The sequence below is a fragment of the Hyla sarda genome, chromosome 5 (genome assembly GCF_029499605.1).
Source record: "Hyla sarda isolate aHylSar1 chromosome 5, aHylSar1.hap1, whole genome shotgun sequence".
Taxonomy (NCBI): Eukaryota; Metazoa; Chordata; class Amphibia; order Anura; family Hylidae; genus Hyla; species Hyla sarda.
In genome coordinates this window covers 117489689-117503393 of record NC_079193.1, presented here as the reverse complement: position 1 = coordinate 117503393, position 13705 = coordinate 117489689, and the positions used below count along the sequence as shown (strand labels likewise).

The 13705-nt window shown below is 46.3% G+C and overlaps 1 protein-coding gene across 1 annotated transcript in view; it reads right to left on the bottom strand.

Annotated features, from left to right (window-relative positions):
* The window catches only part of TEX10 (testis expressed 10), a 225418-nt gene that overhangs the window by 34121 nt on the left and 177592 nt on the right, over window positions 1-13705 (bottom strand). Inside the window, exons 12-13 of the mRNA XM_056520143.1 lie at window positions 12252-12430; window positions 4313-4523 (exon numbers count right to left, since the gene is read on the bottom strand). Of these exons, the coding sequence (XP_056376118.1) occupies window positions 4313-4523; window positions 12252-12430 (390 nt within the window). The remainder of the gene's footprint in view (window positions 1-4312; window positions 4524-12251; window positions 12431-13705) is intronic.

The following is a 13705-nucleotide window of genomic DNA, read 5'->3' as shown; positions in this document are numbered from 1 at the left end:
TGCTCTGGTATTGAGCTCTTCTTTGAGATGCAATGCTGAGATTGATTTTAGATGGATTTCTGGACAGGACCTGGAATAATAAATTCATTAAGGAAGGACTACTCATGGTTCCTTGTCTATTGATGATAGACCCAGTAGTGGTATTATCTGAGAAGATTTTAACATGAGAGCCACTAATATATTCTCTAGCTGAATCAAGCGCTCTGAGTACTGCTAATATTTCTTTAAAATTAGAAGATGATCTATCATATACTACTTCTTCGAAAGGGCTCTGAAAATTAAGTTTTTCAAAAAGTGCACCCCACCCCCAAGGGCTAGCATCAGTAGTGATAACAATAGGGTCCTGACAGCTCCAATCTATACTCTTATACTCTTAAATTTTCTTCCACTAACCACCAATGAAGTGAGGCAAGGACAGGGGGAGAAAATTCAATACGCTTGTCCAGATCAGATTGAGAACCATCCCAAGTGCTCAAAAGCTCTAATTATATAACACTCTAAAGTGAAGATGAGCCCAGGGGACTGCCGGGATAGCAGCTGTGAATAACCCCAGGACTGACATCCCTTTCCTGATAGTGATACGGGGAGATCTAATAATCTCACTGACCAAGGAAATAATCTTCTCTATCATTGACAAAGGAAGGAAAGATTTCTGAACAGAAGAATCAAAATACCTAAGAAAACCTTTTATTGAGAAGGAGTAAGGGAAGACTTCTCCCAATTAATTAGCCAACCAAGCTTCAGAAGGCTATCAATAGTACGGTCCAGAAATATCTGCACTTTTAACTCTGATTCTGCTATTAGGAGAAAATCGTCTAGATAGGGTATGAATATCCCCTCTCCCTCTCTGATATGAGCCACCATTTCTGCATCCACTTTCGTGAACACTCTTGGAGCAACAGCAATTCCGAAAGGCAGAGCGCAGAACTGTAGGTGAAGGAGTTGAGAATGTACATAGACCGCTAACCTTAAGCACTTTTGATATCTGCATGTTCAAATGCATAAAGACTAAGAGTATTAAATCTAGGGACGAAACAAAACAAAACTCGAAAAAAAAAAAAAGGTTGACCGTAGATTTTATCTTGAAAAGATTATACACAAGAAAACGATTCAGAGGTTTAAGATTTATTATGACTCTGAAAGTCTCATTTGGTTTCCCTTCAAGAAATAGAGTTGAATACAACCCCTGTCCTTGTTCCTGAATAGGTACTCCTTTCTGAATCAAGGATAGAACCTCCTCTTGTAGAGAAGACTGACCTGAAGGACCTGAGGGGCACTTTGTAATTACAAAACGAGTAGGTGCAGACTTATAAACTCTAACCTGTGACCATCACGAATGTTCTGGATAATCCAGGAACTCCCTGAAATCTTGTCCCATTCTGGGAAGAACTCTAAGTCTAACAACTACTCGTAGATCCCGTCATTGGGAGCAGGGTTTTTAAGTAGAAGCACTGGGTTGGTTAAACATGAGGCCGCTCCCCTTACAGGAAAACTTCCTTTTGGGAGGCTGATCCGTGTTCTTGTTCAGACTACCCCCCCTTTCCCCGAAAGCGAAAGGACCTATTCTGTTTAGGAGGTTGAGAAGCTGGGAATCCCTTCTTCCTATCTCCCACCTTCTCTAAAACATCAGAGAGCACAGAACGAAACAAAAGCTCTCCTTCACAAGGAATGGCACACAACTTACTTTTTGAGCCACTATCACCTGACCAATTTTTGAGCCAAAGAGCCCTTCTGGCTGAATTAGTAAGGGCTGCTGATCTGGCGGATAGTCTGACCGCAGAGGCTGAATCTGCCAGGAAAGCAGTTGCCTTCCTAATAGTTGGAATTGATGACTAAATTTGTTCTTTAGGTGCATCATTCTGTAACTCTGTAGACAACTGGACAATCCACAAGAGCAGAGATCTTGCAACTGGGGTACTAGCAACAGTAGATTTGAGGGTAGTCCCCCCAGTCTCCCACGCTCTTAAGAAAAGTCTCTGCTTTCTTGTCCATCGGGTCCTATAAGGTGCCCAAATCTTCAAAAGGTAAGGACCCTTTCCTGGAAACCTTAGCAATAGATACATCGATTTTAGGAGGGTGATCCCAACAATCAGTATCAGAATCCGATAATGGATATTTCTCTCTTGATGGTTCTGGGAATAAAAGACTTATCAGGAATTTCCCATTACCTTCTAATTAACTGTGAAATTGTTCTATGAACGGGAAAAACATTACGTTTTTTTTACTTCAAGGCCCTCGAACATAATATCCTGAATCGATGTTTGTTCTTTAGCCTCCTACAGCCCCATGGCTGATCTCTCAGCTTTAATTAACTGTTCTGTATCCTCCACCAAGAAAAGAGGCTTTCCTGATAAATCATCTTCAGATGTCTGGTAATTGTCCCCTGTAGGGAACATAACTATGATGACCCATAGTAAAACACCACATCAGACATAAATACCTGAATCAGAGTAAGCTGAGACCACACCTTCTTCCTCCTCTAAATAAATCGGGACAGAAGGTGTAACTACTGGCTGCGGAGGGGGAACTACAGAAAGGATCCCTTTTATGGGTGGACTCTATCTGCTTTTTCACAATTTCCTGCATTTGTATCATAAATGATGGAGAGTCTAAGGGTAAATGACAAAAAGACTTAAAAAACAACTCCAACACAGTAAAGAAAGAAATATACCAACTAAACACCTGCACCTACCTGCTGCAATGATTTTACCAATGCACACCGAACAATTAGGCTTGTCACAATCAGGTGATAATGCGACCCTACACATAAGAAATTCCTTATGTTTAGTTTTCTTTACCTCTTTACTAGGAGTATCCGTCTAAGAAACAAAATAAACTAAGTCAGAAAAAAGAAGGGAAATAGATCCAAAACACTCACCCCCTCCACAAAATAACAGTACTGTAGACGGGCTCCTGGATTCCGCACGGTCCTACTTTGAAGAATCTTCTTCAATGGAGCTCATCTTCCGCACTCGTCTCCCTCTTGGAGGCTAAAAACTGCAGCTTCAGCTTCCATAAAGAACGTCTGTCCTAGTGCACAGCGGAGGCAGAGAAGCAGAAAAGGTTTCCCTTTTTAAATCTGCCGCTCTGGAAGGCCCTGACTGCGGTGTCAGACGTCACATATGCCGCTCGAGTCGGCCCCCGCCTCCAATATGGCCGTGACCATTGGGACTCCGCGGGAGCTCCGGACCCCTTCTAGCACACTGCAGACATCAGTAAAGCAGGTAACTGCCGTAGCCTTGTGCCGCAGCCTTGTCCCGCAACTACTAGCAGGCTACAGAGACAGAGCTGGAAGGAACGGAGGGAGAAGGGAGGCGGGTGGCAGCGCTGGGACACTGCTGCTGGGGGTGCAACTAGAAAAAAAAAATAAAACAACCAGGGAGTATAGGAGGCCCTGACATATCTCCAGACAAGGAGAGAAAGCCTCACAGGACCTCCCCACAGTCATCCATACCACCAGAGGTATGGACTACTCCAAGCTTCCTTCAGGAATAGGAAACCACTGAGGCAAAGAGGGTTGTGCATCCTTTTTGTACTCTAGGTTTCCTGTTCCTGGGGAAGGAGTCCATCTCTCTGGTGGTGCTGTCGTGACGAGGTGGAAAATGACGTTACGGCACTGTAACTTCATATTTCCCGCTGGCAGCTGTTATTGGCTAGGGGGTCTGGACCAATCACAGGTCTGCCTGGGAAAAATGAAATTACAGTGCTCTAATTTCATTTTCCTGTCGGCCAGCTCTGCTCCCCAGCCACCCGCCCACATCTATCACCTGCCCGCTAAGTATAGCAGAACTACAACTTCCAGCATGTCATCACTGTAAGGGCATGCTGGGAGTTGTAGTGCAATACCTAGCGGGCGCGTGATAGATGCAGGTGGGTAGCCAGGAGGCAGAGCTGTGCAAAAAGTCACACAAAAGTCACAGTTGCAACTTTTTGTGCGACTTAAAAAATGCTGTCAAAGGAAAGTTTATAAGCCAGGTCTGACCTGGCTTACACTTGTGACTTTTTGAAGAGGGTTTGCTACTTTTTTTTTTGCTTACATGTGACTTTCGGACTTGATAAATTACCGACCACTGCAAAGTAAAAACTGAAAATTGCTTAGGGGGGGCAGAATTTGCTTGGGTGCACGTGCGACTTGTTGTGTGACTTCTGTAAACAAAACAAAAAACCTCTAAATCCCTTGATAAATGTCCCTCTATATGTTTTAAACTGAGTACTGTATTACTATAAATGGATGTTGTCAGATTAGGGATATATTTCTTATTTGCACTTTACCCCATGGACATTTCACTTATTAAATAGTAAATTATCATACCATAACATCTTGAAGGGTCTGCTGTACTAGAAATGCATTGGTCATCATGTGACTTCTTAGCTGTGTGTTTTGGAGAAGCAGACGAAGCAGCTGGGCAATCACTGGTAGCTCTTCCTGGCATGCTCTGCTAACCTGAAGATTCTGCAACATTAGCTTTAGAACGTTTGGTAGCAAGGAAAGTAAGGAAATGCATTCTCCCCATAGAAAATCTCTGCAACAGAAAGCATGTATTTTACTGACATTCATTAAAAAAAAATTGTTCTAGCAAAAGACTTCTCTTGACCAATCAATGGAAACTTTTCTTTTAAATGAATTACACCATCAGCATTCGCTTGTAAACAGACTGGCAAGGGACTGCAGAAGCACATGTCCTGGCTATGTTCACGTCAGAATTTCCACAAGGAAAATCTCTAAGCGCATTCCCGAGCGTTCTGCAGAATGTCCGCAGCCTCATACAGCAATGCATGCCTCGTGGAGTACACAGTAAGAATGGACGCGTCCATTCTTTTGGCGGACACCGGAAATTGAATTTCCATGCAGATGTTTGCGGTATGGAAATTCTGCTATGTGAACAGCACAGCAGAATCCCAATGAATTCAATAAAAATCTGCTGCTGCGGAATCTCTGTGCAGAATTCCAATGCGGAATTCCACACTGAAGTTTTGCCGCATGAACATAGCCTAAGGGTGTATTCAAACATACAGTATGTTGTGCAAATTTGATGTGCAGGATTTGAAAATAAAGATTTTATAATGCAGAGATCAATGTAAACTAAATGACTGAACAAAGCTTAATATCTTCAGCTTCAAGTGCATTAAATATGTGTAGAATACTGTACATGTGAATCGAACCTTAATTGGTATTCCAACTAATTGTAATTATTCCCCTACAAGGCTCAGCTATCCGTAGCTGCTCCATAGACCATGAATGGAGCTGGGGGGTGTGCTTGCCTCCATTCAGAGGTTTTTCTCAGGTGCTGTTCTCAAGATGACGGGAAGTCCTAACAGTCAAAACACTTTCTCACTCTCCACTCGGTAATTAGCCGCTTAGGATACAAGTATTTAAATACAGGGTATAAGAGTACCTCTTTAAGCATTGCAAATATAAGCAAATAAACGAGCGATCAATGGAATACAACACAGGATAGGAAAGTTTACACAATTCACACTTAAGTTGGGAGCCTTTACACGGGTAATGTCTGACTGTCAATTTAGATGGTGAGAATAGTACAGCATGCAGTTCTATGTTTCCCATCAAAAAATGAAAACTAAACTCAACGGAAGGCTTCCATTATTGAAGGAAAAAAAAAAAAAAAAAAAAAAAAAGAACCTTTAATGGGCAGTCATTAAAAAGATTTTTCTTGCATATGATACAGCAGGTAAAAATAAATAAGATTTATGGGGGGCGTGGCTTGCCGCAACCTGAGATGGCCGCCTGAATCTGGAGCTCCGCATTTCGAGGCCTTAAACTAAGCTTAATTTGCCCTTTACAGCTCCCCTGCCCCATGAAGAGGGGTGCCCGGCGCCGTAGGAGGAACCTGCCCGCAGGACTAGACCCTCAAATTCACTCTGGAGGGATCGAGCGCCATCTCTGCCCGTTCTCCTCTTCAGCTCTGGCCTCCCCGTCTAGATCCCCAGGCCCTGCGCGCTCCCTCAGATCCCGCTCTGTGGGAGCTGCAGCGGTGGCACTTACCTGCCCTCCCACTGCTTGAACCTCCTGGGAGCCTGTGTCACCCACTCCAGCTATGCCCGCAGCGGACTCCGGCCCCAGCGAGACGTCCGGCGCTCCTGCCAGCACATCTTCTCCTGCCTCCTCCTCAGTGGCTACAGCAGTGCGATCGGAGCAGCAACAGCACCTCTCCAGCCGGGATCCCTCTACTGCCAGCACGCTCATTCTGGTTAGGGTACCCTCCACCTTGCTGCCGTGCGAGCCCTGCTCCGGCCTCCAGGACCCCAACTTGTGCCCGAAAGTCTCCCCAGCTCCCTCTGGAAGTGGGCATCCTCCCCAGGCCTCCATCCTCGGGGTCTCCCCTCCTGACGTAATGGAGTTCCTGCCATTAGGGGTCCCAGATGCCTGTACACAGCCTTCATGTCTCTCTGGACCCCCTCTGTGGCCCCACCTGCCTGGCCCGCTGCCCTTGCTCCATGTCCTGTAGTGGGGGGGTGGCTGTGTCACTGGGTCCTCTGGATTGCCCTCTGCAGCCTATTTAGAGCCCCCCGGACGGAGCCCCTGCTGGGTCCCTCTGTTGCCTCGCGATCCCCGGGGGCCCATCACTTGGTGGCTGGTCACTCAGATTGGGACACTGGCCCAGACCTGGACCTTGCATGTTCCGGAATACCTGCCTCAGGCTCGCTCCCTCTGGACCTTAGCCAGTTACTCTCCCAAATTCCCACTAAGGAGGACTTTAAGGCTCTCATTTCAGAAGTTAAGGATGCCTGCAGGGCTGAGATTTCAGCGATGCGCTACGATCTTCAGCATGTCTCTCATAGAGTTGAGGATTTGGAGGAAGCTTATGATTCCACGCGGTCCTATGTTGCTAAGCCTCAAAATACCCTATCTGCCCAGTCTGACTTTCTTAATGACCTGTACTCCCACGTGGAGTACCTTAATAGGAGCCTGCATAATGACATCCGAGTGAGGGGTCTCCCCGAGGCCACACAGGCCGAAGATTTGCACGTCCCCTTGGAGGCCATCTTCGACATGATCCTGGGCGAACCCTACGTCACACAGAATCAAGCTAGATCGTGCCCACCGGGCCCTCCGTCCTCGCCCCGCTAATGGTCCACCCTGGATGTAATTTGTCGTGTTGCTGACTTCCAATTGAAGGAACGCATAATGGCTAAATCACGCTCACTTAGGAGCTTTGATTTTGACGGAGCCCCTAGTCAACTGTTCCAGGACCTCTCTTGGATTACTCTGCGCAAACGGCGGCTGCTGCTGCAACCTCTTCTGTCGGCCCTACGGACTGCATAAATACCCTATAGCTGGTCGTTCCCGTTTGCGTTACAAGCTCGACGTGATTGACGCTCTGCTGTGCTGCGGTCCTTACCGGACTGACTTACCGGACTTCTACGCTGCCCTGAACCTTCCGATCTCTGGCCTCACGGATTGGAACCTGATCCCTCCTCCTCCCCCCTCTGCCCCAAGTTTGGCAACCTGTCCATGGGAGGCGCCACAAGGCTGGCCGAGGTACAACTTCCCTAGGTTCTCTCGGCCCCCATCCTGACCCCGCTTGAGAACTCTCCATGGAACTCTCCTGATGGGTTTACTGCAAATAATTGGGACTGTTGGCCTACCACTCCTCTTCATTGTTCAGTTACTACCTTATTTCCCTAGGTTTTCTTACTTTGTTGACTGCACTTCTCGGGGATATTGTTTTGGGGCTGTCTTTTTGCATGGCCTCCAGGTGGGACTCGTTTTTATGAGTAGTCCTCTTTGGTGCGTTCTTCCACCTATCCCCCCTTGAGGCCATGGTAAAAGCTGATCTGTTTTCGTTGCCTCCATTAGTGTTGATTTGTTCTACCAGCATGGTCTTCTCTCTGGCTATCGAGCCATTGGTTTGTTTATGGTTATGTCCTCTATCTGTTCCCTGTATCTTTCTCTGGCCCTTTGTACCCACAGTGTTAACCTCTGTTTTCCTCTCCTTCTAGCCTTCTTTCCTCTTAGGTCCAGAAGACAGCCACGGTGGCCTCCCTGGCCCCTTCCCACTAGCCAGTTTATCCAAGGCTCCCTTGCTGATCTGAGTGAGTACCCTGTTACATTTGCCCCCTCTCCCCTTTCTGCCCCTCATGGCCAAGTGCGTCTCTTTGAACGTAAAGGGTCTTAACACCCCGACTAAGCGTCACTTGCAGAGGGAGTTGGTAGTCTTGAAGGCTGATATTGTATACCTCCAGGAGACGCACTTTGACAGGACGGATCTTTTCACTTTCTACATCATTAATACCCTCAAGCATATTTAGACTTCAGCTGAACAGTAAAAGGCTGGGGTGGCCATTCTGATATCTAGGTCCTGTCCTTTTCAAGTCTCCTCCTCCTATGCAGACCCGTCCGGAAGGTTTATTATTGTACAGGGGTCCTTGGGGGATAAACAACTCCTCCTATGTAATGTCTACCTCCCAGATCCCCTTCCTGCGTTGGGTTTTTTCCCGTTTAAATAAATCTGCCCCCTCTGGCCTGGCTCCTGGGGGCGACTTTAATTTTAGTTTTTTTTCCCTATGCTGATCGTCACTCATCGGTGGGTACTCTGCCGTCCCCCCCCCCCCCCCAGCTGCGCTTATCCACACTTTTTTGGCGCTGTATGACCTCTGGCGCATTAACCCCCCCCCCCCCCTCGGATCGTTCCTTTACTTTTTACTCACACCCCCACAAACTTCATACTCTTATTGATTACTTTTTTGGTAACCTTCAGATGGTACGTATGCTCTCCTCTGCTTCTCTGGAACCTATTTCGTTGTCTGATCATAGCCCTATCCTGGTCTCTCTCCCCTTTTTCGTCTTTCACGCGCCACTGACACCTCAATAATTCCTTCCTTAAATGCCCCCCTTCCTGGGACTCAATCCAGGCAAGCATTACTAATTTTGCCGACAATGAGGGCTCCGTGTCTTCTCCAGCAGTATTGTGGGAGGCCCACAAGGCAGTGGTCCGTGGTCACTGTATTGCTTTGAGTTCTGGACTAAAACATGATACCCTGGCTCGCTCCCGGGAACTTAGGGCACAGATATCCCGCCTAGAAGCCCTTTTGTTGACTGCCCCTTCCCTCTCGGTCCTGAGACGCCTGGTTGCGGTGCGGTCCCAGTTGAGCGACCTGGCCTTGTATAAGGTTGAACGCCAACTACTTTATGCCAAGCAGCGGTTTTATGAAAAGGGCAACAAGGCCCATACTATGTTGGCTAGGCGCTTGCGGGATCGCACCGCTACTCAGGCCCACTCTGCCCTGAGAGATTCTGCGGGCACCCTCCAACATCATCCTGACTCTGTCTCTCGTCTTTTTCATGACTTCTATTCTAAACTTTACTCTCTTCCCTCTCAACGCCCCTCGGACCCTGGAGCGCGTCGGTAGCGCTTGACTCTTTCCTTGCTCGGTGTAGCCTTTCGGTCCTCGCGGCGGTTGACTGGAAGTCCCTGAATGCACCCGTCACACTTGAGGAACTCTGGAGTTCTCAAGTCTCTCCCAGCGGGGTGCTCTCCGGGCCCTGATTGTTTCACATACCTGTACTATAAGACTTATACCTCCGTGCTCCTTCCTAGGCTGGTTACTTGTTTAACTCTTTACTAGATGGGGAGGGTGTCCCGCAGTCTTTCCTTCACTCACTGATTGCTTTGATCCCTAAGCCGGGAAAGGATCCTCACGATTGCTCCAGCTATAGGCCCATAGCCTTTCGAAACTTTGATTTAAAGCTGTTTTCTAAAGTTTTGGCAAATAGCCTCTGCAATTTCTTGCCTACCCTTATACATAAAGACCAGGTTGGTTTCATCCCGTCATCAGGGTGGTGACCACACTAGACGGGTTGTGGATCTCATAGATGTTGTTAATCGGAGGTCTTACCAGGCTTTGATCTTAAGCCTGGATGCCGAAAAGGACTTTGATAGGCTGGCCTTTTATGTTTGGTACCCTTCAAAAATTCAGCAACTTTCTCACAGCACTGTGGGGTCTCTACTCCTTTCCTACTGCTTCTCTCAAGCTTCCCTGTGTTTCCTCTCAGACCTTTACTCTGTACAATGGCACCAGGCAGGGTTGTCCATTGTCCCCCCTGATCTTCGCCCTATGTATAGAGCCGCTTGCAGCCCTGATACGGGGGGACCCGAACATCTCTGGTATCACCCTTCATGATAGGGAATTTAAGATCTGCCTGTAGTGGATGACATTTTACTGACTCTTACTAATCCCCTCCTGTCTTTGCCCTCCTTGTATAAGCTCTTGCATGTCTATAGACTGGTATCTGGGTATAAAGTAAATCTTTCTAAATCAGAAGCCATGCCCGTTAATCTCCCTCCTTTGATGGTATCCCTCTTACAAGCTAACTACTCCTTAAGGTCGTCTCCCTTGGCTATTAAATATCTAGGGGTGTCGCATTCTCCTAATTATTCTTCTCTCTCTTCTGCTAATTTTCTGCCTTTGTTTCTAGAGCTGTGTACCCTGATGGAAACCTGGAGATCTCAATATATTTCCTTTTTTGGGCGGATTGCGGCAGTTAAGATGACAATTCTTCATAAATTGCTATATTTTTTCGAGACGCTGCAGGTGCCGCTGCCCGTTTTCTGGTTCATCTGGAACGCAAAACGACATCGGCTCCCGATGTCTGTTATGCTGGCAAATAGGTCTATGTTGGGTGTTCCGTACATGGTGAAATATTATTGGGCAGCACATTTATGTCACCTGGCGGCTTGGTCTACTTACCATGCTTACAGTAAGTGGATGGAGGTGGAAAAACTGTGGCTGGCACCTACTCATCCTAATTCCCTCCTCTTGACGTTTCCGCTCCCCTCTCCCCCTTTTAGCGTCTGTCATTTTTCCGATATGTCTGGACCTATTGCTCTAGGCGTTTAGACTTCTTTCCTCCTTCTCTCCCTTGCAATCTTCACCCTGATTTCTCACCTGGCTTGACTTCTTGCATGGTCCAGGAATGGGGCACTCGGGTCTTTTTTGCTGGATGGACGTAGTGGATCCCTTGGAGCGCTCCCTCCTCCCCTTTGACCAGCTAGTTTCCTGTTGGAGTCTCCCTGCCTCTGCACATGCCCACTATGTACAGCTTCGTCACTATTTGTCCTCTAAACAGGGTTCGTTGGCTGTTTCTCTGCCCACAGGCTTCGAGAGGTTGTGTAGAATTGGGCCTCAGACGGGGATTACTCTCTAATATCTATGCTCTCCTGATATCCCCTCCGGACGCTTCTCTTCCTTCCCACCGCTGGGATGTAGCCCTAAATACCACTCTCTCTATTCCCCAGTGGCGGGTTATCTGGGAGCGGGCCTCTCAGGCCTCAATTTTCACGGCCTATAAGGGAACACAATTTAAAATGCTCATGGGGTGGTATCACACGCCGGTTTTACTTAAATTAAATCCTGATATCCCGCCCAATGTTTGAGATGTGGGGTGGGACTCGGGGACGTTTTCCACATATCTGGTCTTGTCCGCTGATAACTATTGGGGGAGGGTGCAGAAATTGATTCATATGGTTTTGGGGGTTATGGTCCCCCTTGACCCGTTTGCTTTTCTTTTTCATCTGTCCACTAGGGCCCTGGCTAAGAAGCTGTTTAAATTATTTCTACACATTGTTCTTGTGACCAAGACCCTCATTGTCAAACACTGGAAGAAGTCCCAACCCCCAGCTGAGGACGAGCTAGTGGCTAGGGTGCTTGAATAACTCACTGCCTCCTTGAATAATAATGTCACCACATTTCTGTCCGTATGGGATAGATTCACTGATAGGCAACCCCCTTGATTCCTTTGCTCTCCCCCTACTCGGGTCTGCATCTTCTCTCTCTTCTCCCTTTTTGCTCTCCTCCTCTTGTACTCTCTTCCCATTCTGTCTCTCTCCCCCTGATTGTCTGTCCGTTTGAGTTCTTTTTTGGAGATGCTTTGGTTAAGTGCTGTTATCCAGTATACTTTGATTACGGTACTCGACTGAGATTGGCTTTATTGTAATGTACCTGTTTTGATGTGTCACCTGTTGATTTTTGTTGCTAAGACTGTTGTCCCTCGTTTCAGTTGTCTGCTTGTATTTTTATTTTGTTATGTAAAACCTCAATAAAAATTTACAGTAAAAAAAAAAAAAATAAATATATATATATTTATATATAAAATTACGTATCAGCTTTCATTCACATGGGAGTATTTTCCAAGGCAGTATCACTGACACTGATAAATTATCATAAGTTGCAGAGATGTTGAGACTTGAATTTAACTGTAAAAGGCAGACTAAAGCTTTCTTTTTCTTTACCTTTTCTGTACATGTTCAGCATCCTTTTCAATTGTGAGCAAGAAATTGAAAACACTGTAGCAGCTGGAAGCCAAGAACACATAAAAACTTTCAGTTGGGTTGCAAGTTTGGTCCAGAAGATTATTTAAAGCATGCAAAACGGATCCAATCGTGCTGTCAGGAACTACCACCAAGCCACCCTGTAAAAACATAAAATACCAACAATTAAGACAAATATTGAAATCACTCAACTATAAAGTACAGAGAACCAAATTTAAAGGGGTATTCCAGGAAAAAACTTTTTTTTTAATATATCAACTGGCTCCAGAAAGTTAAACAGATTTGTAAATTACTTCTATTAACAAATCTTAATCCTTTAAGTACTTATGAGCTTCTGAAGTTAAGGTTGTTCTTTTCTGTCTAAATCCTCTCTGATGACACCTCTCTCGGGAAATGCCCAGTTTAGAAGCAAATCCCCATAGCAAACCTCTTCTAAACTGGGCATTTCCCGAGACAGGGGTCAGAGAGGATTTAGACAGAAAAGAACAACCTTAACTTCAGAAGCTCATAAGTACTGAAAGGATTAAGATTTTTTTAATAGAAGTAATTTACAAATCTGTTTAACTTTCTGGAGCCAGTTGATATATATAAAAAAGTTTTTTCCTGGAATACCCCTTTAAAACCCACTACGAGTGAATGGCTGCAGTGATCACTTTTTTTATATTTAAAAAAACAGATGGAGGGGGAATATATAATTGAGCTTTGGCCTGCAACAATTAATCGATAATAAAAATGGTTGTCGATTTCCATAATCGATTGTTTGGTAGGGAGTGTGGCCTAGTAACATAGAATATCTACTTTTCTTACTACTTCACCTGCCTTTTAGCCCCTTAGTCTGCCCTTAAATGTCCCAAAGAAGAAGCCTGCAGTCCTGACATCGTGGAAGCCCCCTTGTCCAGCCAAAAGCTCAGTTCTCCACCCTGTGCAGTGACAGATCTCCCTGGTGCAGGAAGGACAGCCATCACTAAGGTCTGTGAACTTCTCCTACTCTGAAGCAAGGCTCATAAGTTAACCAGTCAGTTGCTATTCCCTTCTCTTTTCTCCCCCAGTTATCCCTTCAGGTGCTGTCCTCTTTTCTCTCCTTTGGATAGGGGATAAGCTATCTAGGGGGCGAAGCTGTCAGATCACTGGGGTCCGCTGCTGGAGACCCCCTGGATCTACCATGCAGCACCCACCTGTAGCAGCTTCCGGAACCGCTGGAGGTCCTCAAGCTGAGTCCATGTCGACCACCGGGACTGAAGATAGTGATGTCACGACTCCGCCCCCGTGTGACGTCACACCGTGCCCCTCAATGCAAGTCAATACAGGTGGGTGCTGCATGGTAGATCCCGGGGGTCCCCAGCAATCTGACATCTTATCCCCTATCCTTTGGATAGGAGATAAGATGTCTAGGGGTGGAGTAACCCTTTAACAAT